Source organism: Bos taurus, chromosome 2 (assembly GCF_002263795.3).
Source record: "Bos taurus isolate L1 Dominette 01449 registration number 42190680 breed Hereford chromosome 2, ARS-UCD2.0, whole genome shotgun sequence".
NCBI lineage: Eukaryota > Metazoa > Chordata > Mammalia > Artiodactyla > Bovidae > Bos > Bos taurus.
Genome location: NC_037329.1, coordinates 117857767 through 117885278, shown reverse-complemented (window position 1 = coordinate 117885278; position 27512 = coordinate 117857767). Strand labels below are relative to the sequence as shown.

At 38.6% G+C, this 27512-nt stretch overlaps 1 protein-coding gene across 28 annotated transcripts in view; it reads left to right on the top strand.

Annotated features, from left to right (window-relative positions):
• TRIP12 (thyroid hormone receptor interactor 12) overlaps positions 1–27512 on the top strand; it is a 155076-nt gene that overhangs the window by 77728 nt on the left and 49836 nt on the right. For 27 of the 28 annotated variants that reach the window (XM_059893252.1, XM_059893255.1, XM_059893296.1 and 24 more), the window contains 6 exons: positions 1362–1498; positions 6530–6613; positions 7896–7991; positions 23225–23373; positions 26770–26805; positions 26890–26985. In XM_059893252.1, the coding sequence (XP_059749235.1) occupies positions 1362–1498; positions 6530–6613; positions 7896–7991; positions 23225–23373; positions 26770–26805; positions 26890–26985 (598 nt within the window). The remainder of the gene's footprint in view (positions 1–1361; positions 1499–6529; positions 6614–7895; positions 7992–23224; positions 23374–26769; positions 26806–26889; positions 26986–27512) is intronic. The other variant, NM_001191203.1, reaches the window with a different exon arrangement.

The following is a 27512-nucleotide window of genomic DNA, read 5'->3' as shown; positions in this document are numbered from 1 at the left end:
TGGTTAAAAATTAAGTTTGAACTGTTCATGGAGTCAGGTAGTCTAGTGTCCTGTCTTTCTTGGCAGCCTTCTTTACTTCTCCTCTGGAGCACTGTCTTAATGTACTAGGAGTTATTTACTTATGTGCTGCACACAAGCTGTCTACCCGCCTGTCTGCAGCGTTCTTCATCTCAGGCTTTTCTGAATTTGCTGAAATTCTCTTAAATTTAGTATTTTCATAGCCTCTCACAGCTGCAGTTTCATTGCTCTGTAGACTGACACACTTGAGGGCAGCAACCAAATGTTCAGCACAGAGCGTGTCACATGATTGATGCAAATTAAATGTTAAATAAGTGACTTAATTTGAATCGCAGTAATTTGTAGCTTGGTAATTTGGGTTTGGAATGAGGTTTTTTTTTTCCCTAAAGGAAAGACTGGCTGAGTAAATCCCTGTTTAGGGGCATACTTTTTTTTTTTTTTTTTTTTTAACTAATTGGAAGAATAAACTCTTCTACAACTCTGGTAATTCAGCCTTCATTTGCAGGGCACTTAAGCCTGCTTCCTCCTTGTTCTTTACCAAGCAGCATTATTCATTGTAGCTTGACTTTAGTCTAAAACATTTCTTTAGTAGTAGGTTTTTGCACTTCCAAGGTCATTCGGGGGAGCTGCGGTTTAAAGTTGTAATAATTTGGAAGTCTTTTGTCTATGCATGATTTGCTTACTGATTTCACTTATTAAAATAGAAAAAGTGTCAATGAAATGTAGTTTGCTTCATGATAAATGACTAATAATTCTTTTTTCCACATCTTATAGTAATGCCTCAGTGTGAAGCAGGTGTGTTCCCAGATTTAATCTGTACCTATCTGTAAATATTGAATATTTAGTTCTTTATTTTAAAGGAGAAGCTATTGTCCATGATGAGGATAGTAACTTTTTTGATGATGTAAGTCATCTGGGACTTAAGGGATGGGGATTTTGCCTATTGTCGTCTCTCTTCTTACCCGTCGCCCATTTTCAACTATCAATCTGAAACTCCATGTATTGATCCACTATTTACCCAAGAATTAGAGATCTATTTTGAATGAATTGTTTCTGCTAAAGGAATCACTTTTCCATTTAGTTGAAGTGTTTAAAGATCACTTCTGTCTGAAAGGATGACAACAGCTCATAGCCTCACAAAAGCTTGTATTGTCAACGTGATATAGCTTGGAAGAGTTTTAAATATACAAAGTCTTGGTTGTTACCCATAGTGATTTTCTGCAACAATTTTTATGTAAAAAGAAGAAACTCGCTTTGTGTTCCATGCATTGGAGCTTTGTGCTGTGTGGACATTGCTCCTGGTCACTGGGAGCGCTGCCTATGATGGCATTTTTCTGTCGTAGTCGGCGAGGCTCTGGCCTGGGCAAAAGAGGAGCAGCTGAAGCTCGTCGACAGGAGAAGATGGCCGACCCTGAAGGCAACCAGGAGACGGTGAACTCTTCAGCTGCACGGACAGACGAGACTCCCCAAGGAGCAGCAGGTAGATTGGCACTTCTTAGGCCTAAAATGTGTTTATGTATCTTCCAGCTTTATTTGGAGATAAATTACTATTTAGGTATACGAGGTATAATGGAAAAGAGGTGACAGCTACATCTTAAGGTGTTAATAACCATCAAACTTGTTGTTTTCTTTCGTTTTATAGATTTGGTTTTTGATTAGTTGTATTCATTTGTTTTTTGTATAATTTTTTTTTCCAAATCCAAATTGGTATTAACTAAGTTCAAAGGGCTTTTAAGAAGCAGAAACTCTTTCTGTGTAAGCTTCTTAAACATCGATCAGTACATATAATAGTTGCCTGCTGATTTGCTTGAAAAAATTAAATTCATAATAAAAATGTATCGATATAGTTTAAATTGCTTCATAAATGTGCAGGTTTTAATTTAGAGTGTTATAGTCTGTTAAAAATAAGTATTTGGTTTGAACCTAACAGCTTTAAGAATAATATTATTCCTATTTTTATGGGTTTTTTATTCTTGATATCTTAGCACAGCAAAAATTAAGTCACCCCACTCCAAGTATGTATCCATTACCAATACATAAAGCAGGCTAAGACTTCAGTGTTTGATTGTGGCTAACAAGTTTAAGAAGTAGTTTGTTATAAGCATTTGTCACTACTATTAAAACAGATACAAAAATATTAGAATTCAGCATTATGAACATATGGTTATAAGTCCCTTAAATCTAGATAATATGTGTAACTTTAGGTGTAGGCATATATATTCTTTCTTTTGAATGAAGTTCTTTCATGTATTATTATTTAATATCAGAATATGTGCCAGTTTCCTTTATTGCCTACAGTCGCTCATATGTTCTGGTTTGACAGGAAGGTTCTGGTTTGCCCACTACTGTCCATGTTTTTTGCCTTTTTCTGTCCAGCTTAACATCTTTACCAACCAGTCTTTCCTGGTTTTGTATAGTAAACTACATGGTGAACTGAACAGCATCTCATCTGGTAGTGCCTTTTTCCTAGAATAGTTTTTCTGAAGGGTTAAGTGGTAGAGTTTTGGGAAAATAAAGTACATTGCACGTGCAGCTCGTTGAAGCTCTGCATAACACAGCTGATGCTTCAAGTCTGAATATGAAAGTGGAGCAATTCCTATGTGGATGACTCTTCGAGATGGAGCTGCTGAGTGTGTTGTTAAAGTGGACTCATTATGATAATTATAATAGCTAACATTTACACAGGGTACACCCCATTGCATACACACTATTAAGCATTTTGCATGTATTCTCATTTAATATTTGGAGCAACCTGCTGAGGTGTGAGCACTGTTATCCTCATTTATAAATGAGGAAAATTGAAATGCACAATGGTTAAGCTTGCTAGGATTACAGGCCTGGATGTGTGACTCTTGAAGTGCACAGTTGTAACAACAGCTGTGTTGTTCTGCTTCCCTATGGTTACTAGTTGGTTTAATTCATATGAGTGTAATTGGAGGCCAGAATGAGGGGGCGGTGAGTAAAATTGTGTTCCCTGGTATATTCACCTAAGAAGACGAAGGCTTTAAGGGATTTCATAAGATTGCCCTCCTTAAAGGCCTGCCTCCATATTTGAAATCAGAGTGTAATCTCGGTATTGTCCAAGTTTATGTCAAAGATACATGTGGCCTGTTTGCTGATGTTAGAAAGCACTAACTTGATTACGTTTTGGAGGCTGCATTGTATACCATAGGGCTTTCTCTGCCAGTTCACTCAGGTAGTTCTAGAGGAAGAGGCAAACTTCTTATAAGCTCTAAATTAAGTTCTTCAGTGTAATGTGCTTTAGTTTTTCAGTATATAAAATTGAAATTTAAAGAAAATTATAACACTCTTAAGTTTGTGTTGAATATTAATTGATGGTGTTAGTTTAGAGCATCTTTTAGCATGCACCCGTATAATGTGTAATTATATTCTGAACAACCATTCTTTTGGCCTTGCTCAAAAGTTTTTATGACACTAAGAATGTATTCTTGTTGCCTCCTGTACTTGGGTATCTGGCAAACCCTTAGCCATTCCCGTGAAGTAAAAGTGAATTCTGTCAGCTTTAACTGTATATTGGAAACTGCCTTACATGGTACTGTGATGATATGCAGAGACTCTATGGGCAAGATACCAATTTAAAAGAACAGATTGATGTCTCTTAAAATCTGAGATTGGATTTTTTTTTTTTCTGCTTGATAACCTTGTTTTTATTAATACATTGTGTCTGGGGATGGATTTTGTGTGTATTGCCCAACATTTGATGTGTTCATTGAAGAGCTGTGTCACTGACTCCTAGGAATGGAATACGTTTCCTTACCTGCATGACTACAAACAGCACTCATAGGCTAAGCTAGTTTGGCTTATCTAATTTTGTAAAACTTAAAAAAGGGAGCTACAGTAGGCAAATGCTTATTAATATTTGCTTTCAAAGATATGGCTAGCTCAGCTGGTAAAGAATCTGCCTGCAATGCAGGAGACCCTGGTTCTATTCTTGGGTTGGAAAGATCCCCAGGAGAAAAGGGATAGGCTGCCCAGACCACTATTCTCCCTGAGGGCTCAGGTGGTTAAAAAATCCACCTGCAAAGTGGGTGACCTGGGTTTGATCCCTGGGTTGGGAAGATCCCCTGGAGGAGGGCATGGCAATCCACTCCAGTATTCTTGCCTGGAGAATCCCCATGGTCAGAGGAACCTGGCGGACTCTAGTCTGTGGGGTCGCAAAGAGTTGGACACGACTGAGTAACTAAGCACAACACATACATCAAAGGTATGGCAGCTTGAAAGGATCTTTCGCTTTGGGTTCAATGATTTGTGTCCAAATAGGCACTCATCTCAATTAAAAGTGAGAATATCCCTGCTCCTTCTTGTAGAGGATCTGTGGCTCCCTGAAGCTTGGGACCTCACTATAATAATCTTAAAAGCTCTTTTAATTCTCTGCTTTTACAAGTTTTATGTCTTGGTTAAGGTCTTTGTAGCAGGGCAGTTTGAGGTATTTATTAATTCATTATGTAAATTCTTAGAATACTCTTTTAAGAAGTAACTTAAACCTTTAAAATCATAAGTTGTAAATCTGTAGAATGGTTTAAAGTAAAACCAGCAGACCCTCTTATAAAACCCTCCAACATTACCTTACTGAACTTTTATGTTTTTTCTTAAAAAATATGTGGTTCCAGAGTATGCTTTTTGAGGGGAAGAGAATACATAACAGCAATTTTGTCTGTCACAACTTTGATTTCCACAGTTTGTAAAAGTTTCAGGGCAAGTTTAAGAGCCACTTTGCTAAGTTTAGTAATAATTGGAAACCAATAGCAGAATTTGTTAACATGGTTTTTGTATCATGTGAAAGAGCCAGTGTACATAAATTAAAAATTAGTACTGAAAAATATATTGAAGGTGCTGATAGTGTATAGTTAATAAGAGTACAGCTTGTAAAGTCAGACTTCCTGGGTTCAGATCTCATATCCGTTGTTAGTTGTCTGATCTTGAGCAAGTACACACAAAGCCTAGGTTTCCTCTTGTAATACCTCTTTGTTTGGTTGGGAGGAAACATATGGACACATTCTCCATGGAGTTAGCATTTAGTTAGTACCTTTGAGCAGCATTACAAAGTATAGTGATGGTTATTTCCTTTTTTGTTTTTTTTATTTTTTTTGTTTTCAACAGGTATGAAGTTTACTAAACTCTGATACTCTTTAATATTACCATTTCTTCTTAGCCTGTAACTCTGATCCAGGGGGTTGCCAGCATTTTCTGTAAAGGCCAGATAATTGATGTTTTAAGCTTTATATAAGCTCTGTTGGAACCACTGTGTGGTTGTAGCACAAAAGTAGCCACAGTTAATAGGTAAATTAATGAGTTTGGGTATATTTTAACAAAATTTTATTGACATAGTGATGTGCTGGACTGGATTTGGCCTGTGGACCACAGTGTGCTGATTCCTGTTCTAAACCATACTTTTTTTCTTTTATTTTTTTTACAAGCTTAAAAAAAATTCTAGTGAAATGATAGGATACTTAAATGAGGAGTGAAAAAAAATATCATGAAAACATGGAGTTGATGGCTGGTATATTAGCATCTCTTTCTTCAGAAAAATTTGGTATATTCACATAGGTGATCCATGTGCCTCTTTTAATAATGACAAAATTATTCATCTTGGCTTGTGTTCTTCTGTCAATAATCTGTCACATGGACATAGTAAAGTATTGTGGATGATGTGGTCATACATAGATGAATTGTTTGTACAAAAAGTGCTTTGGGACTCAACAGACACTGAGAGGAAGGGGCAGTAAAACTGCTAGTTTTACAGGAATATATTTTCATCTCTTGGTCAGATTTGTAATATAATCAACCACTGTTTACTTAGACTGAAGTATTGATCAGGTTAGCATTTTGGGTAGTAGAAGCCTTCTGAATCTGACTTCTTCTTCCCTTTGTTTTGACATATTGGTTGCTTTCTCTTTTGTACTTAAATTTAATTAAGTGTTTTGTGGTCTTCTGTTAGTTGTAATGTATATCTTCAGTGTTTTGCCCTGAAAATAAGAAAGCATAATCTTTGCATACTCTTGAAGTGGAAGAAAACATGGCAAATGATTGTTTCAAGACTAGTCCAGAAATAGAGCAGACTGAAGAAGGCACACATCCCTGTGGAACATTTTCCCTATGTTATGTTTGTGATTATTTGCCTGTTTATTAAATATCACAGTGGCTTTAGCCGTGTTACATTTATGGACTTTTCGTAGAGTTCAGAATAACACTGAATTGAGGAGCAGTTTCAAAGACAGGAGGAAACAGTGACAATCATATATGAGTGAAACGCAAGGCTTGTATGTTAGGTTTGTTTCTGTTGTCGTCAAGCCATCTTTTTTCCATAAAAGCTACATGATGAAGTCTAGAAGAACAGCTGGTGTGCAGTGTACATGTTTGCCTTTAATGTAGTATTGTCGGTAAAACTCTGCTTTTTCTTTTTAAAGATAAACCAGACATAATGAGTTTTAAATATTCCTCTCCTAACCCTCACCTTCTCCACCCACCCCCACCCCACCCCACCCCCCAGCCTCTAGTTCTGTTGCAGGGGCTGTGGGCATGACCACCTCTGGGGAGAGCGAATCTGATGACTCCGAGATGGGACGGTTACAAGGTAAAGACCGTTATCAAGCTTATACAAAGCCATGGTCATGGGCTGCCTGTCACTGTGCTCTTTGTTGAAATTAATTTGAATAAGCTCATATAACTATAATCTAGCAGTGCCCACCCATATCTCCAAAAAAAGCTCTTGATTTACTGATTTGGAATTGGAAGATGACCCATTTGTTTCTTCATCTTTGCTATTTAGATAGATAAAATCTTACATAGTATATTTTTTGTTGTTAATTTTTTTCTCCATTATGGTTACATATGCAGCTAGTAATCAGTTAAGGATCATACTGAAAAGGGGTTGCTTCATATATTGTTCTCTGGTACCTAATAACAGCACATCTGGTAGGATGCTTTTTTGCTGTATTCTTTTGTGTTCTTGATCAGCTGTTTCAAAATAATGTACAGTGTATACATAAATTCCAGGCATTATAATGTTGTAAGCGCTTTTTTAAAAGCAGCTTCATTTTATGTATACATTGTTTATAAGTACATGAGTATGTATTTTTATTGTCTTCAGTTGTTTATCCAGTCGGTCCCCAATGTGAGGCTTACAAGAAACATTAATGAATGAGTTTCAGATAGTCTTTTTGACTGAAACTCTCATGAACAGTTTTTCTCATTTTTGGAAACTGATAAAAATTATTTTTCCTATGTTTTTAGAGAATCTCGTCATATCTGATTAGGTAATGGAATAAAAACAGAGCAAATGTGCTTAACATATAATTCTTCAAAATAAATGTTTACTTTAGGTTTTTCTTGGACTATTTACGTGGTCCCTGGTGGCACTAATGTTTAATATCTCCATAAAACTTTAAGATGCCCTGGAGTTGATACATATGGGTGTTGTAATTTATAGTAATTGCATTAGTATATATAAGTGTGGTTTTGAAAAGTTTCTTGTACCTTCTCTTTTTTTTTAATTTTATTTTTATTGGAGGTTAATTACTTTACAATATTGTAGTGGTTTTTGCCATACATTGACATGAATCAGCCATGGGTGTACATGTGTTCCCCATCCTGAACCCCCTTCCTACCTCCCTCCCCATCCAGTCCCTCAGGGTCATCCCAGTGCACCAGCCCTGAGCACCCTGTCTCATGCATTGAACCTGGACTGGTGATCTGTTTCACATATGATAATATATCATGTAGCTTCTCTTAAAGTTTAAAATTTAAACTAGAATTGTTTAAACGAATTACATGATGAATCAGTTGTTGGAAGCTTCTAGATGAGGTAAGTTATATTAACAACTCAACTGTTTCTCCTGCTCTGCTCTTTTCCTTAGCTCTGTTAGAGGCCAGGGGTCTTCCCCCTCACCTGTTTGGTCCTCTTGGTCCTCGGATGTCACAGCTTTTCCATAGAACAATTGGAAGCGGAGCTAGTAAGTGAATACTTTTAAATTTGTCCTCTCCTCAAAACTCTTTATTAGTTGATTGCTGTTCTTAAACTGTTTATCTATTCATATAGGAGAGTTTTCACATAGGGACTTTACATGAACTTTAACCTATTTTTAAAAATAGAGCTTGTGCATATTCTTACCTTAAATAATACCAACTCTTCCAGATTTTCTTCTATCCTTTTATGTTTGATTACTAAATTGGAGCCACTGAAAAACCATCCAAAGTTAACAGCAAGACCCTTTTTTTGAGCTGTAGAGGAGTAAAGACTCTCAGGTGATGACTTCGGTTATTGTAACATCTGATTGCATGATTTGCATAGATTCATGTCTTGTGTTTTTTATGGTATAATAAAATTTAACCCAATAGGCAGTTGATTATACAGTGAGCCCAAGAGGAAAGATTTCTCAGCAGAATAACCAGTAACTAAACCCAGAAATCTTACCATATATGGTAGACATAAGAGTGACTCTTTAAGTCTTAGTTTGTAACTAAGAGTATGATTTTACATAATTACAAATTCCATTAAATTCTGTTTGGTATAGAATACTACCTTTAGCTTCCTTAAGCAGTAAAAAAATTTACATTTAAGCATTTTTTAAAATTGAAATATAATTGATTTATAGTATTGTATTAATTTCTGATGTACATCAAATTGACTCAGTTATACATACATTCTTTTTTACATACATATATACATTCTGTTTTACTTATCTATAATGTTTCCATAGAGTCAGTAGGCTATTGGCAGATTTCAGTCTTAATTTCAAAAACTTCTAAAGTGTACCAAAGCTTATTAGCTCTGAACTTAAAAATACATATTCATACAATTTTCAATAAAATATTCTTTTTTTAAAAATAATGCCGTGTGTGTATATGTGTTCATATATGTGTGCTTGAATCTTTTTTTTTTTCATTATTTATATATGTTATTGAAGTATAGTTGACTTATGTTTCAGGTACATAGCAAAGGTGATTCAGTTATACATATACACATTTATTTTCAGATTATTTTCTATTGGTTACTATAAGATATTGGCTGTAGTGAGCTTCCCTGGTGGCTCAGACTGGTTAGAAATCCGCATGCAATATGAGAGACCTGGGTTCGATCCTTGGGTTGGGCAGATCCCCTGAAGGAGGGCATGACAACCCACTCCAGTATTCTTGCCTGGAGAATCCCCATGGACTGAGAAGCCTGGCGGCCTACAGTCCCTGGGGTCACAAAGAGTCAGACATGACTGAGTGACTAAGCATATACTCACACAGTGTATACTGTAAATCTTTGTTGATTGTTGCACATCTCTTTTTTTAAGTTGTTGACTTAATATGAATAGAAGGCTAGATTTCTAATGTACTTGCATCTTAACTTGATCTTACGGAAAAACTTGAACTTTTTGACCAACCAAATACCTGAGGGTTTCAAGAAGCAGTTGGTATTATTGTTTTTATTTTCTTTTGCTTTTATTGCCCTGTTACTCGTCTCTCAAATAACACTCTCCTGCAGAGTTCTCGAGGACCCTGGAAAATTGATTTTTTTATTCAGTGTCATTTATGAGGCACTGGGATTGTTCAGAGTCATGAATAGGATGATAAGCAGAGTTGTTTCCCACATGGAAGCTTCCCTGTTAGAGTGTGACCCTTGTAGTAAAGAAGACAGTCATTACATTGTAAAATTTCGGGTAGTGTCATTACAGTGAAGGAAAGCAATGCAGAGAATGGAAGAAGATTGCTGGTGTGGTGATAGGCTGGTTAGAGAAACCTTCTCAGGTGTGGAGATTTTGTGCTGAATAAAACGAAGAGAGAAAACCAGATTTGCAGAGGATCTGAAGGAAGAAGGAAGTGCACAGCCAGAGATGGAAATAAGTCTGGCCTGCTCATTAGACTGCGGGAGGGGCATAGGAAGGTGAAAGAAAAGTGGTAGAAGATGAAATCTCAGAGGTAAAGGTACTTGGCAGGTCATGTTAGACCTTTGCAGGCCAGCAGCAAATGTGGGGTTTATCCTAAGGATAATCAGGATTTATCTTTATTATGAAAAAGATCAAACAGATGAAAGTTGAAAGTATTAGTAGTATAATAACTTCCATAAGCTCATCAACAATTATCAGTCCACACAGCCATTGTTTCATTTATACCCTTAATTCTTCTCCCCGCTCCCAAGACTTTTTTTTTAACTTATTCACCTGGATATATTTGAATTTCTAACTATAAAAGTAAGGATATTAACATTTTTAGACAGTGTTCTGGTTATATTAAGATCTATACTTTGCCATAAGTTAATGTGTGTGTGTGTGTGTGTGTTTTAATAGAAATTTGATTTCATTTATTTTGCCACTTCATTTATTTTGGGGGAAATTTTTTTCTGGAGAGAAAAATTGTTGCAGGGCTACCTAAGCATATTGTCATTAAACATCAGAACTCCATATTAAGGCTTGACTATTGCACGTGGGGGAGAAGGCAATGGCACCCCACTCCAGTACTGTTGCCCGGAAGATCCCATGGATGGAGGAGCCTGGTAGGCTGCAGTCCATGGGGTCGCTAAGAGTCAGACATGACTGAGTGACTTCACTTTCCACTTTCATGCATTGGAGAAGGAAATGGCAACCCACTCCAGTGTTCTTGCCTGGAGAATCCCATGGATGGAGAAGCCTAGTAGGCTGCAGTCCATGGGGTCGCACAGAGTCGGACACGACTGAAGTCGGACACGACTTGGCAGCAGCAGCATTGCACGTGGAAGCAATGGCACCCCACTCCAGTATTCTTTCCTGGAAAATCCCATGGACGGAGGAGCCTGGTGGGCTGCAGTCCATGGGGTCGCTAAGAGTCTGGCACAACTGAGCGACTTCACTTTCACTTTTCATTTTCACGCATTGGAGAAGGAAATGGCAACCCATTCCAATGTTCTTGCCTGGAGAATCCCAGGGATGGAGGAGCTTGGTGGGCTGCCGTCTATGGGGTCACACAGAGTCGGGCACGACTGAAGCGACGTAGCAGCAGTAGCAGCAGCATACACTAGAACCAGAGTAGAAAACAGTCACACACACCCGTGCCCACGACTCAGCTTCAGCAGTGCCTGCTTCGTGGCCAATCTGTCTTTACACTCGCCAACATCTCTCTTCTTGCATTAATTTGAAATGAATCCTAGACATTCTATAATTTTATCTGTAAACATTTCATCATATAGCTCAAGATCAGTTCAGTTCAGTCGCTCAGTGGTGACCAACACTTTGTGACCCCATGAATTGCAGCACGCCAGTCCTCCCTCTCCATCTCCAACTCCCGGAGTTCACTCAAAACTCATGTCCATCGAGTCGGTGATGCCATCCAGCCATCTCATCCTCTGTTCTCCTCCTGCCCTCAGTCTTTCCCAGCATCAGGGTCTTTTCCAGTGAGTCAGCTCTTCGCATCAGGTGGCCAAAGTATTTGGAGTTTCAGCCTCAGCATCAGTCCTTCCAAAGAACACCCAGGACTGATCTCCTTTAGGATGGACTGGTTGGATCTCCTTGCAGTCCAAGGGACTCGCAAGAGTCTTCTCCAACACCACAGTTCAAAAGCATCAATTCTTCGGCACTCAGCTTTCTTCACAGTCCAACTCTCACATCCATACATGACCACTGGAAAAACCATAGCCTTGACTAGACAGACCTTTGTTGGCAAAGTAATATCTCTGCTTTTGAATATGCTATCTAGGTTGGTCATAACTTTCCTTCCAAGGAGTTAGCGTCTTTTGATTTCATGGCTGCAGTCACCATCTGTAGTGATTTTGGAGCCCAGAAAAATAAAGTCTGACACTGTTTCCACTGTTTCCCCATCTATTTCCCATGAAGTGATGGGACCAGATGCCATGATCTTCGTTTTCTGAATGTTGAAATTTAAGCCAACTTTTTCACTCTGCTCTTTCACTTTCCTCAAGAGGCTTTTGAGTTCCTCTTCACTTTCTGCCATGAGGGTGGTGTCGTCTGCATATCTGAGGTTATTGATATTTCTCCCAGCAGTCTTGATTCCAGCTTGTGCTTCTTCCAGCCCAGCGTTTCTCATGATGTACTCTGCATATAAGCCAAGATAATGCCCCTTAAAACACACATACACATAGGCACGTACATCCAGATTACTATTGTTATATCTGAAAAAGAAACCAGTAATTCCTTCTTAATAGATGCCAGTCAGTGAGCTTTCCATTGTCTGAAATGGAAAAGCAAAAGTAAATGAATAAATAAGTAAATTTCTTGTGAACTGGTAGTTGGGTCTAGAGACTTTTTCAGGTTCAAGTTTGATTCTTACTTTCCTCTGATGGGGAGAGCTGAAGTGGTAGTGTTTTCTCATATTTAGGAAGCATATAAAGTTAGATCACCTCCTAAGCCGTCAAAACTCGGTTCTTAGATAACAGGGATTACAAATGAAAGTATTTTATATCTAATGATCAGTCTCCATTTATTAGGAGTAAAAGAAGTAATTTTGTTGAAATATATACTGAGTCGTGTCCCTATTCTTTGCAGCCCTGTGGACTTTAGCCCGCCAGGCTCCTCTGTCCAAGGACTTTTCCAGGCAAGACTGCTGGAGTAGGTAGCCATTTCCTTTTCCAGGGGATCTTCCCGACCCAGGGATCTAACTCAAGTCTTCCACATTGTAGGCAGATTCTTTACTATCAAAGACACCTGGGAAGCCCACAGAAAGAATATCTCTCCCTTCTATTTGGTTACCCAGGGGAATAGTTGGCATAGGAAAAATATCTCCTACCCTTTATTAACCAGTTTTCCATTCAAAGTGCTGCTGTTATTAATTATCATTGTCAAGCAGGTTGAAATGTGTTTTAGACATTTCACTGATTTTCATTGATGATTAAATTTTCCACTCTTTGATCTTTTTTGGTGTGATCTCAGTAGTTTTTGAAGCCCTCTTTGCTTTCTGGTGAGTCAAGCTCAATAACTCCAACCCCACACCTGAAATCAGGTATTGCCTCAGAGAGCCCTGGTTTTCTTTATAGGAAATGGTATTTAGATCCCACAGTCTCGGCTGTAGGTGTATTTGCTACTGGATTGATCATTGTTATTAGACTTGTTTAATGGACAAACTTGATTATACTTAATATTTTAAGATAAAAATAATGAGTTCATACTGATAATGCCAATTCAAATTCAGGCCTTCAGGGATTTTATTTATCGGGTATTTCATACCAAAAATTTCAGTTCCCAGGAATAGTTATTTATTTATTAGGACTTCCCTGGTGGCTCAGATGGTAAAGGATGTACCTGCCACGTTGGAGACCTGCCTTCGGTCCCTGGAGAAGGGAATGGCTAGCCACTCTAGTATTCTTGCCTGGAGAATTCCATGGACAGAGGAGCCCAGCAGGCTATAGTCCCTGGGGGCAAAGAGAGTTGAACACGGCTGAGCGAATGTCACTTTCATTTATTTACTTTATCCTACAGTACAAAATTCAGCTTTACACCAAAAATAGTCACATTGAGAAAGTTTTAATTTTGCAATAGTTCTTTTTTTTGTTCTTGGGTTGTATCTCACTTTATGGTCAGCTTTTGTATTTTAGAGTCATTTGAAATAATTATGTTCATGTTGCCAGGTTGGTTTGGCTCCTTTGCTTTATTTTGCTTATAATTTTTAGGTATTGACTTTAAAATGTTATCTGGCTTTTATAATTCATGTTATTTACAAAGTTCCTGAAGTCAGATCAATAAATTTTTAAAAGTCTTAACATCTTTTACTATCCCTGTAGCCTGTTTCCGCCTCCCACACAAATAACCTTTGTAATTTTATGGCCTGTCCTTTTGCTGTTTACTTAAGAAAACAAAAACAAATCCATATTGTCTACTTCATACACACTGCCTTTGTTAGATAAGAGTAGTAAACTTTGCCTTCCTTTTAACAGTAAATCTTGGTGTTCACTCTTCATAGATGCTGTCCTTATCATGCACACAGAGAAGGGAGTGGGGAGAGAGGGAGGGGAGGGTCTCCCATGCCTTTTGTGAAGTTGTCATAATGCTGCAGTGTGTGGATGTACAGTTTCTTAGCCAGTCCCGTGTTGCACATTTGGGTGACTTCCAGTCTTGGTTGTGTTACAGTGAAATACAGCTTTCCTATTTTTAACTTTTATCTTTAGGCTAGATTTTTAGAAAGAGGATTGTGGTATAAAGGGTCTAGGCATACAACATTTTGGCAGATGTAAATAAATCAGCCTCTGTTGGAGATTATAATGCATATCCTTGGGCTATTATACATCGCCTACTTTATAGTAATAATGTTACCATATCCCAAACAGTGTAAGCACTTTGCAGCAGTTTAACTTTTTCTCTTGCCATCCTTTATGTTGTTGTTTTGTTTTGCTTACACATGTGTTAGAAAGACAGTGGGGCAGTTTTTGTTTTAAAACATCCATCTTCTTTTATTTTTGCCCACATATATGTACCATTTCCAGTACTCTTACTTCTTTCCTGCAGTTCCTTTCTCCTATCTGGATTGTTTCCCTTCAGCCTAAAGAACTTTTCTTACATCGGAATAAATGCTAGTAGTGATTTCTCTCTGCTTTTGTTTGAAATCCTTGATTTGCCTTAAGTTTCAAAAAATCATTTCCCCAGGTGTAAAAATCTCATGTTAGCCCTTTGTAATGTCTCTTCTGGTTTCCATAGTTTCTGTTTAAAAATCTTACTATAAACTTTTCAAGGCAATTCTTTTCTCCCCTGGCTTCTTACTTTGTATTAATTTTTAATAGTTTGACTATATTAGGCCCATGTGACATTTTCTTTCATTTTCAATTTGCTTGAGTTTCACTGAACCTTTGAATCTGTGAGTTCATACCTTTCATCAGTTTTGGAAAATTGTTGGCCATTATCTCTTCATACATTGTTTCTTTTATCTCATTGTCTATTCAGGTGTTCTCCTTCATTTTCTCTGGGAGTATCAGGATTGTAGACGTTCAGACTTTGCACTCCATCCACTGGGTCTCTCTAGCTCTGTTTTTGTTTTTCCCAGAATTTTTTTTTTTTCCTTATGCCTAGTTTGAAAACTTTCTGTTGACCACATTTCAGATTCACTAATTCTTTTTTCTGTTTTCTTCTTCCATCTTTGGTTAAATTCATCAATGAATTTTAGATTTCAGGTGTGTTTTCCAGTTCTAGGCAGTTATTTGATTTTTAAAAATAGATTCCGGTTCTCTTTGAAATTCATTACATTCCATTTTGTCCATCTTTGTTTATCCTTGCAATTTGTTTTATTTATTTTGTATTCAAGTATAGCCAATTAACTATGTTGTGATAGTTTCAGGTGGACACCAAAGCAACTCAGCCATCCATATATATACATGTATCTGTTCTCTCCTAAGCTCCCCTCCTGTCCAGGCTGCCACATGTCATTAAGCAGAGTTCCCTGTGCTGTATATGTATAGTAGGACTTTTTTGGTTATCTATTTTAAACATAGCAGTGCATACGTGTTGATCCCAAGCTCTTCAACTATCACTTCCTCCGTGACTTAAATTTGCAATTTATTAATTACAGTTATGGAGCCTTTCCTGGTGGCTCAGACAGTAAAGAATCTGCCTGCAACGCGGGAGACCCAGGTTTGATCCCTGGGTTGGGAGGATCCCCTGGAGAAGAGAATGACAACCCACTCCAGTATTGCCTCTAAAATTCCATGGACAGAGGAGCCTGGAGGGCTACAGTCCATGGGGTTGCAAAGACTCAGACATGACTGAGTGTCTAACACAATCGTAGTTACAGAATACCTAGTTTATAGTTTCTATTGGTTTTCAGTTCATTTCAGTTCAGTCGCTCAGTCGTGTCCCACACTTTGTGACTCCATGAATCGCAGCACGCCAGGCCTCCCTGTCCATCACCAACTCCCGGAGTTCACTCAGACTCACGTCCATCAAGTCAGTGATGCCATCCAGCCATCTCATCCTCTGTCGTCCCCTTCTCCTCCTGCCCTCAATCCCTCCCAGCATCAGAGTCTTTTCCAATGAGTCAACTCTTCGCATGAGGTGGCCAAAGTACTGGAGTTTCAGCTTTAGCTTCATTCCTTCCAAAGAACACCCAGGGCTGATCTCCTTGAGAATGGACTGGTTGGATTGAATGGACTGGTTAGATCTCCTTGCAGTCCAAGGGACTCTCAGGAATCTTTTCCTACACCACAGTTCAAAAGCATCAATTCTTCGGTGCTCACCTTTTTCACAGGCCAACTCTCAAATCATACTATTGGTGTTAGTCTGCTTCTATTGTCTTTTGCCCCCTTTTGATTGTTAGTCACATACTCCTCAGTCATATCTGGTAATTGATTATGTGAACTGAAGAGACCCCAAGTGGTATTTTCTGTTAGTGTTTCCTCTTCTTCAGTGTTAAACACTGTCATAAGCTGACCACTTTGCTCCAGTCAGGGCTGTAGCTTGTTTCATATATGGCTCATTTCACCTCTGGCTTATCCCTGTTTGTCATGAGCCTCGTAGGGTTTTTGCGGAGGTGTGGCGGTGGGGGGGGGGGGGTGGGAGTTCCTGTTTTCTTTTTTGAATTTTTCATACCATGGACCTTGTGGGATCTTAGTTTCCTGACCAGGGATTGAACCCACACCTTCGGCACTGAAAGCTGAGTCCTGTCCACTGAACCTCCAGGAAATTCCCTCTCCCAGGGTTTGTGGGGTTGAGAACCATGCACATCTCCATCTACTTAGACTTTATATTCATTATGCAGTCTGAAAATGTTGCAGATGTCTTGAGGATGGGGGCACTGGCCATGTGTGTTTGAGTCAGGCCTCCTCCCTCTGTGGGGATTTTGTCCTCTGAGTACCCTGAGACTGCAGGTGTTTGCATTGTCTTAGCAGAACCTCTGACTCAATCCATGGTCCTCTTCACGGCCGCAGAACTTAGCAGATGTCCAGTGGGGCCAATTCACACTTGAACATACCAGCCTCCTGTGACTCTCGAAAATGCTGGGACTTATCTTTTCTTCAGTATCAGCAGTCAGTAAACTCCTGCCCATGGGCCACGTCAGCCTCCTGCTTGTTTTGATATAGCCTATGAACTAAAAATGACTTTTAAATGGCTGAAAAAGTTTTAAAGAAGTATATTTTGTTACATGAAAATTAAATTCAAATTTCAGTGTGTATAAATAAAATTTGGTTGGAATATAGCCATGTTTGGCTTATTGCCTGTGTCTGTTTTCATGCCACAATGCCAGGATCGAGTAATGGCAACAGCGACCCTGTGGCTTATAAAGCCCAAAACATTTACTGTCTTGGCTCTTTATAAAAAAATGTTTGCCTTCTGACCCATAATCTTTGATCAGTTCAGTTCAGTAGCCCAGTCCTGTCCAACTCTTTGCGACCCCATGAACTGCAGCACGCCAGGCCTCCCTATCCATCACCAGCTCCTGGAGTTCACTCAAACTCACGTCCATCGAGTTGGCGATGCATCCAGCCATCTCATCCTCTGTCGTCCCCTTCTCCTCCTGCCCCCAATCCCTCCCAGCATCAGAGTCTTTTTCAATGAGTCAGCTCTTCGCATGAGGTGGCCAAGGTATTGCAGTTTCAGCTTTAGCATCAATCCTTCCAGAGAACACCCAGGACTGATCTCCTTTAGAATGGACAAGTTGGATCTTCTTGCAGTCCAAGGGACTCTCAAGAGTCTTCTCCAACACCATAGTTCAGAAGCATCAATTCTTTGGTGCCCAGCTTTCTTCACAGTCCAACTCTCACATCCGTACATCATCACTGGAAAAACCATAGCCTTGACTAGATGGACCTTTGTTGGCAAAGTAATGTCTCTGTTTGTGAATACGCTATCTAGGTTGGTCATAACTTTCCTTCCAAGGAGTAAGTGTCTTTTAATTTCATGGCTGCAGTCACCATCTGCAGTGATTTTGGAGCCCCCCAAAATAAAGTCTGCCGTTGTTTCCCCATCTATTTCTTATGAAGCGATGGGAAATGATCAGATGCCATGATCTTCGTTTTCTGAATGTTGAGCTTTAAGCCAACTTTTTCACTCTCCTCTTTCACTCTCATCAAAAGGCTTTTTAGTTCCTCTTCACTTTCTGCCATAAAGGTGGTGTCATTTGCATATCTGATGTTATTGATATTTCTCCTGGCAATCTTGATTCCAGCTTGTGCTTCTTCCAGCCCAGCATTTCTCATGATATACTCTGCATATAAGTTAAATAATCAGGGTGACAATATACAGCCTTGACGTACTCCTTTTCCTATTTGGAACCAGTCTGTTGTTCCATGTCCAGTTTCTAACTGTTGCTTCCTGACCTGCATATAGGTTTCTCAAGAGGCAGGTCTGGTATTCCCACCTCTTTCAGAATTTTCCACAGTTTATTGTGATCCACACAGTCAAAGGCTTTGGCATAGTCAATAAAGCAGAAATAGATGTTTTTCTGGAACTCTCTTGCTTTTTTGATGATCCAGCAGATGTTGGCAATTTGATCTCTGTTTCCTCTGCCTTTCTGAAACCAGCTTGAACATCTGGAAGTTCATGGTTCATGTATTGCTGAAGCCTGGCTTGGAGAATTTGAAGCATTACTTTACCAGTGTGTGAGATGAGTGAAATTTTGTGGTAGTTTGAGCATTCTTTGGCATTGCCTTTCTTTGGGATTGGAATGAAAACTGACCTTTTCCAGTCCTGTGGCCACTGCTGAGCTTTCCAAATTTACTGGCATGTTGAGTGCAGCACTTGCATAGCATCATCTTTCAGGATTTGAAAGAGCTCAACTGGAATTCCATCATCTCCACTAGCTTTGTTCGTAGTGATGCTTTCTAAGGCCCTCTTGACTTCATATTCCAGGATGTTTGGTTCTAGGTCAGTGATCACAGCATTGTGATTATCTGGGTCGTGAAGATCTTTTTTGTAGTTCTGTGTATTCTTGCCACCTCTTCTTAGTATCTTCTGCTTCTGTTAGGTTCATACCATTTCTGTCCTTTGTCGAGCCCATCTTTGCATGAAATGTTCCCTTGGTATCTCTACTTTTCTTGAAGAGATCTCTAGTCTTTCCCGTTCTGTTGTTTTCCTCTATTTCTTTGCATTGATTGCTGAGGAAGGCTTTCTTATCTCTTCTTGCTATTCTTTGGAACTCTACATTCAGATGCTTATATCTGTCCTTTTCTCCTTTGATTTTTGCTTCTCTTCTTTTCTCAGCTATTTGCAAGGCCTCCCCAGACAACCATTTTGCTTTTTTACATCTCTTTTCCATGGGGATGGTCTTGATCTCTGTCTCCTGTACAATGTCATGAACCTCTGTCCATAGTTCATCAGGCACTCTTATCGATCAGATCTAGTCCCTTAAATCTATTTCTCACTTCCGCTGTATAGTCATAAGGGATTTGATTTAGGTCATACCTGAATGGTCTAGTGGTTTTCCCTACTTTCTTCAATTTAAGTCTGAATTTGGCAATAAGGAGTTCCTGATCTGAGCCACAGTCAGCTCCTGGTCTTGTTTTTGCTGGCTGTATAGAGCTTCTCCATCTTTGGCTGCAAAGAATATAATCAATCTGATTTTGGTGTTGACCATCTGCTGATGTCCATGTGTAGAGTCTTCTCTTGTGTTGTTGGAAGAGGGTGTTTGCTACGACCAGTGCGTTCTTTTGGCAAAACTCTATTAGTCTTTGCCCTGCTTCATTCCGTATTCCAAGGCCAAATTTTCCTGTTACACCAGGTGTTTCTTGACTTCCTACTTTTGCATTGCAGTCCCCTATAATGAAAAGGACATCTTTTTTGGATGTTAGTTCTAAAAGGTCTTGTAGGTCTTCATAGAACCGTTCAGCTTCAGCTTCTTCAGCATTAACTGGTTGGGGCATAGACTTGGATTACTGTGATATTGAATGGTTTGCCTTGGAAACTAACAGAGATCATTCTGTTGTTTTTGAGATTGCATCCAAGTACTGCATTTCGGACTCTTGTGTTGACCATGATGGCTACTCCATTTCTTCTGAGGGATTCCTGCCCGTAGTAGTAGATATAATGGTCATCTGAGTTAACTTCACCCATTCCAGTCCATTTTAGTTTGCTGATTCCTAGAATGTCGACGTTCACTCTTGCCATCTCCTGTTTGACCACTTCCAATTTGCCTTGGTTCATGGACCTAACATTCCAGGTTCCTATGCAATATTGTTCTTTACAGCATTGGACCTTGCTTCTATCACCAGGCACATCCACACCTGGGTATTGTTTTTGCTTTGGTTCCATCCCTTCATTCTTTCTGGAGTTATTTCTCCACTGATCTCTAGTAGCATATTGGGCCCCTACTGACCTGGGGAGTTTCTCTTTCAGTATCCTATCATTTTGCCTTTTCATACTGTTCATGGGGTTCCCAAGGCAAGAATACTGAAGTGGTTTGCCGTTCCCTTCTCCAGTGGACCACATTCTGTCAGACCTCTCCACCATGACCCACCCGTCTTGGGTGGCTCCACACAGCATGGCTTAGTTTCATTGAGTTAGACAAGGCTGTGGTCCTAGTGTGATTAGATAGTTTTCTGTGATTATAGTTTCAGTGTGTCTGCTCTCTGATGCCCTCTCAGAACACCTACTGTCTTACTTGGATTTCTCTTACCTTGGACGTGGGGTATCTGTTTACGGCTGCTCCAGCAAAGTGCAGCCACTGCTCCTTACCTTGAACGAGGGGTATCTCCTCACTGGCCGCCGCTCCTGACCTTGAACGTGGCGTAGCTCCTCTTGGCCCTCCTGCACCCGTGCAGCCAGTGCTCCTTCGACGTGGGGTTGCTCCTCTCAGCAACCTTTGATACTGTGGTTTTTTTCAAAGTGTAGTTTGTGAGTTCCTCGGTTGTGCCTGAGATCCTTACATTGAATTCATAAGGCCAAGGCTGATGGTAATTAGTAAGATTTTTCCTTTTCTCTCGTTTGAACTAAAAGTGTAGAAGCTGTGGTGGGTGTAAAACTGCTGGTACCTTAATAAGAATCAAGGCAGAGATACCAAATGACTGGCAGTCATGTTATTCTGCAATGTTAAATAGGTACATGTCTTTTAAATAATCTTCGTGACAAAGTAGGGTCCTTTTTTTTTTTCTTCCACTTCATCTCAGATAACCTTGTATCATAGGTTGAGAGTGGAAGTGAAAGTGACTGTACAGCTGTTTTATTAAGCTTGACATTTAAATGATTTGCAGCGACAGCAAAATAGTGCTACTACATTTTTTTTGTTTTGGAAAAATATGGTCTTTTCCACAAAAAGTTTGTTTATATTAATATGTAATGAATTAATCAAGTACTTAAAATTTTTTCTCTTTTAATTCCTGACACATTTTATAAATAACAGTAGATATAAACCATGTACGCAAGAGTGCTTTGGGGACTGGGGAGGGATTCTCAGTAATTTTGTATAAAATAATCCTTAGAACCAAAATTCACTGATCTGTTTGAGGTTATTTCTCTTCATATAGCAAAGGAAAATAATGGCATTGACTTTCTGTTGTTGCTTTCAGTTTGAGATAAGGTCTTTTTACGACCATCCCAAAAGACCAGTGGCATTATGACAATTTTTTTTTTTAATGATTACTTTGATCATGCTGAAATGATCCATATGCTTAGAACTGCCAGCCTCAATATTTATAAGACATACCATTGCTTGTGTTAATTTTTCCTATTTTAGATTGTGGTTTTTAGGGTATACTTTGAATGATTTCATTCTTTAAAAACAAATCCAGAAGCAGCTAAGGATTCTTTTGTTTTCACAGTTATTTTCCCTTAATTTTTTTTTCTCTCACATTATTTCAACACAAAAATGATAAGCCTGCCCTAAGTGGAACTGATTTTATTTAGTTTGAAGAATTTTAAAGAGGCTGTTCCTTTGAACTGCAATTTCTTGTAGTATATTTATGGGTGGACTCTTAATTATGATGAAAAGAGTTAGTGATATTCTGCAGTTCGATAGCCACAGCCTTAAATAATAGAGAAAACAGACTTTGTGCGGATTATTGTGCATCCCTTTGAAAGGTGTTTGCCCTCCAAGAAGATCATTCCTGTTTAATTGGTGGGGGGGGGGAATTGCTGTTCATGTGAATTCTACATTCATTGACAGTTTCCAAATGTGTATCATTTCTAAGCATTTCAGTAGTAAGTGGATTTTTTCATTTCAGTAGTAAGTGGGAAAAATCCAATACACAAGGAGCAATTGGAAAAGGTCTTGAGAATGAAAGGGTTTGAATAACATCAGGTTTACATTTGTAAGTTTTAATGGAGTTAATAATGGTTACAAGAAGGAGGGTGTCCAGGAAAATTTGAAACACATTTGTAGACTTTATTTTTGACTTAGTTTATTGATAACTTATTTATTGTGGTAGTTGAGTCTTAGCATTTTTCAAATGTTTTGAGGATGGAATTAAACCTTTAAGGTAGAAGTTCTCTAAAGCACTGTGGTAGCAGCATATGCACATGAAGTGAGAGGAGGTGAAAAGGCTCATCTTTTGATGTTTTGGGAAATCATTCTTGGCATTCCCTTTGGTTAAATGCATTATTGTTCTTTTTGTCTTTATTTCTGTGCTTTCACTGTTACTTGCATTCCATTTATTCTGATGGAGGTGTTTAGAGGTATATAACATTTCCTTTGATGCCTGGGCATCATTGTTTACCAGGTTTTTATTACGGCAGAAGAGACTTTTTGCTCATTAGATAATACATATTTTTAAAAAGCAGGTAGCTCAGCTGATAAAGACTCTGCCTGCAATACAAGAGACCCCGGTTCAATTCCTGGGTTAGGAAGATCCCCTGGAGAAGGGATAGGCTACCCACTCCAGTATTCTTAGGCTTCCCTGGTGGCTCAGTTGGTAAAGAGTCTGCCTGCAATGTGGGAGACCTGGGTTTGATCCCTGGGTTGGAAAGATCCCCTGGAAGAGGGCATGGCAACCCACTCCAGTATTCTTGCCTGGAGAATCCCCATGGAGAGAAGACCCTGGCAGACTGCAGTCCATGGGGTTGCAGAAAGTTGGATACAACTGAGCAACTCAGTATACACATGCTAAGTGTAGTCAGTCCATGTTAGTCTTAGGGATATTACTTTTTGTTGCATCTGTTAAAATCAATCAACATCTCTCATTTAACAAGATTAAAAGAGGAGAGTATAAATAACTGTGACATTGCTTTAAGGCCGAGTAAAATCCCTCTTTAGTTGGGATCCAAAGAAGAAAAGTAGCCAGCTGACTGTGTAAAGTTACACTTAACACCTAGTAATAATTTTCTTAAAGGTTTAAAAGTAGTGATTTTATTTCTGTGTGCAGGTTCTAAGGCCCAGCAGCTTCTGCAAGGACTACAAGCAAGCGACGAAAGCCAGCAGCTCCAAGCCGTTATTGAGATGTGTCAGTTACTGGTTATGGGGAATGAGGAGACGCTGGGAGGGTTTCCTGTCAAGAGTGTAGTTCCAGCTTTGGTAAGAGAATTTTCCCCTCATTTTATCCCACTCATGCCCTGAGTGCTGCTCTTATTTTTATAAAAGCATGATCATTGTCATTAGGAACTTTAGAATATAATAGAACTAAGAGTAGAGTGTAGCTTATCCTTTTATTTCAGGCCTATAGAGATTGTGCATGACTTAATGATGAATGACTAAAATTTCTAAACCATCTCTTGGTGAATAGTTACCTTATCTTTGATACCTAAATGATCCATGTAGTTTTCCATTTTAAGTGGTTATCCCCTTTAGGTGGTAACTTGACTTACTATGCCAAAATTCACATGCTTTTTTTCTTTTAAACTCATGATTCATGGGACAGTAACAAAACAGCTCACTTGTGGGTTGTCTTTGTAGGCAGTCAATACTTCCTGCTTGATAGTTGTGTGCATGGCCATGCAGTCCAGCCAGAAGAAGACCAAATGGATTCTCCAGCTTAAAAAAGGGGGTTATGTTAAATAGAAATAGGAGAAACAAAACAACAGTACTCAGCAATAGAAAAACGAGTTAAAAAAATGATTTTCAACACAGTTATGAGTTGATGTTTAGAATTTTTTAACATCTTAATCCCTTATGCTTTTTAATGTGAAAACAAAAAGAGAAATTGCCATTAGTAAGTGTGTAGGCCCTTAAACATGATAAGTCTTTTAAGTAGTGGCTTGGTAATATTCACAATGCAAGATTAAAGAAATTGATTATAATTTAAGATTAAAATTAAATCTGAATAAAATCAAGACAAGATTAACATAGACATGAATATATTCATAGCATATATTACATTGCAAGTTAAAATAAATATCATTTAAGTCTTTGTTTGCACATCTAGTAAAGTTGAGAAAAATGGAACCAGGATTGGAGTATCAGATTGTCTCGTGGAGAGCCAGTCAAATACAGGATGATACAGTCTTGGTTCTGCTTGTTGGCTGGCTCTGCTCTAGCAGAGAGTAGTGAAGGATAGAGCAGTCTCTCTTCCTGTGCAGACCTCCTGCTAACAGAAGCTGGCTCTCAAGCCTACCTGTGCCATCCCACAGGCTTGCATATTAATATTTTTTAACATTTCATGAAAGTGATATTATCCTTTGTATTCTGACATTCACCTATGTTTATATGCATGCTCAAGTTATTGATTTCTTCAACAGCTGTCTTTTAGGACCTGAATTAACTTCCTTGTTTGTTTTTGTTCATTTAAAAATAAACAGTAATAAAGAACTAGGTTACCATGTAGCAATACTGTCTCTTTTAAACTGCAGCTTTTAGTTAAATAAAGAAGCTGTTAAATCTGGACCAAAACATTAACAAAATCTAGTTCTTCTTAATTTGCTGCTTATTGATTGGATTCAAGTACTTAGTGGACCTGTGCAAGTCAGCTCATGCTATTAGTAGTGAGTTGTCCAGATTTGTCCTTCATAACAGTTGAATGTTACAAAAATATATCCATCAATCACCATACACTTGTATGATCATAAACAGTCATTTTGGTGAAGAATCTATTTCCAGCAGTTCTCAAATGTGGTCTTTAAAGGGTCAATTCAGTCGCTCAGTCGTGTCCGACTCTTTGCAACCCTATGAATTGCAGCAGGCCAGGCCTCCCTGTCCATCACCATCTCCCAGAGTTCACTGAAACTCACATCCATAGAGTCGGTGATGCCATCCAGCCATCTCATCCTCTATCGTCCCCTTCTCCTCCTGCCCCCAATCCCTCCCAGCATCAGAGTCTTTTCCAATGAGTCAACTCTTCGCATGAGGTGGCCAAAGTATTGGAGTTTCAGCTTTAGCATCATTCCTTCCAAAGAACACCCAGGGCTGATCTCCTTTAGAATGGACTGGTTGGATCTCCTTGCAGTCCAAGGGACTCTCAAGAGTCTTCTCCAACACCACAGTTCAAAAGCACCAATTCTTCGGCACTCAGCTTTCTTCACAGTCCAACTCTCACATCCATACATGACCACTGGAAAAACCATAGCCTTGACTAGATAGACCTTTTTTGGCAAAGTAGTCTCTGCTTTTGAATACGCTATCTAGGTTGGTCATAACTTTCCTTCCAAGGAGTAAGCGTCTGTTAATTTCATGGCTGCAGTCACCATCTGCAGTGATTTTGGAGCCCAGAAAAATAAAGTCTGACACTGTTTCCACTGTTTTCCCATCTATTTCCAGTGAAGTGATGGGACCAGATGCCATGATCTTTGTTTTCTGCATGTTGAGCTTTAAGCCAACTTTTTCACTCTGCTCTTTCACTTTCCTCAAGAGGCTTTTTAGTTCCTCTTCACTTTCTTCTATAAGGGTGGTGTCATCTACAAGGTTCATTCCCCCTTAAAGAATTGGAGAACTTACTGTTCTATCTGTTAACATAAGAATTCCTTTCAATTTAGAGTAGATGTTTTTTGTGAGTGATTTATAGGTGATATGAGACAGAGTGTCCATGCTCGCATGTGTTTGTGGGTTTATGTGGTATATTTAATAGAAATAGTTATCAAGACCTCTTATATATAGATATAATTACCCAGCATAATTCAGAGCTGAGAAGAATTCATATTAAATGAATATTATGTTAGAATATCTGATGTCTGTTATTATAATCATGTATTTAATTGGTACTTTACAGCTTAAATTTGACACATTTAAACTTTTCCATTGAACTGCAATGATGGCTTCCCCAAGTAGGAAGTTTCTTTGGTAGCTTTTACTACTTAAAGAAGATGGAGTGTGTGTATCTGTAGCAGTTTTGCTTGCCCTTTTTTGAAAAACACAGTTGGAAACTGCTTAAGGTCTTTTCCACAAGAAAAACTAAAATTAGATCTGATGTTTGGACTAATTCGTGTGTTTTTGAAATAATTACATTGAATTTTAATTAGTGCCTAATTCGTTTTTCATGTGATCAATATTGTGTTCAAATTCTATACTGTTGTGTATTTTACAGCTGAATTAAGTGGTGCTTAGCTCAACTTTTAGAGAAGCTGATCTATAAGAGTTTAAGCTATGATACTGAATCTGTACTGATAGTTAATTTAACACATTTCTGTAGGCTTCTGGTCCATTTATTTGTGTACTAAGTACTTGCTGACAGATAAGTCCTCAGTGATGTTTTCATGGGCTTCTGAATCGGGAGACAGTGTTACTAGGAGGGCTGGTTGTAAGCAACCTGAATGCTGACCCCAATCATGAGGTGATGATTATCCCTTGTCAGAGCTTCAGTGTACGAGTCATGCCATCCTAAGCATAAGCATTTCTTGTGTATGCATGCTAGGTTTTAACTTGAGGTTATTTTTTTTATGGTAAAGTTCATGAGTCATACTGTTCTATTTCAGTTGAAATAGAAGAAATACTTCTAGGATTTTAAGAATATAGCTTCTAATACTTTGAAATCTTTTTAAACAGATAACATTGCTGCAGATGGAACATAATTTTGATATTGTAAGTATGTGCTATGTTTTAAAAGACTCACTCCAAACTTATTTTTTTTTTGTTTTTATTGAGTGAACATGGCTTCTTTTGTAGATGAACCATGCTTGTCGAGCCTTAACATACATGATGGAAGCACTTCCTCGATCATCGGCTGTGGTAGTTGATGCAATTCCTGTCTTTTTAGAAAAGGTAATCCTACTTTTGCCTAACTGTTTGAAAGCAGGCATAGAGGAGTCAATGGACCTCCTGACTACTGAATTCTAAAGTTGTATATCAGATTGTAAGGCCACATTAAAAGACACATTTTAGCATCCATTATCTACCTAAAGTATATTTTTTAGCCAAGATTCCAGAAAAATGTTTTGTGTTTAGCAGATCGTAGTTTAAAGCTGATGCTAATAAGCATTTGTGTTATATCATCCCAGTGTTAAAATTTTTAATAATGGCAGTTATTGCACTAGTGTAAAAATCTTTCAGAGAAGAACTTAAAGCACTTGATTAAAAATGATTTCATTGTTTCTAGAAAACATCCCAGTGAGGTTGATAGCTATTTATACCCTCATTTTACAGCTGAGGAGGCTGAGCCAGACAAAATGCCTTGCTCAAGGTCATAAAGTGAGGCAGTGGAGAAAGGAAATTTTTTCATATGGTCTGTGGTAGGTTGTTTTTGGTCTGTTTTAAGGACCTTTTTCTTTTTAATGCACAATAAAATTTGC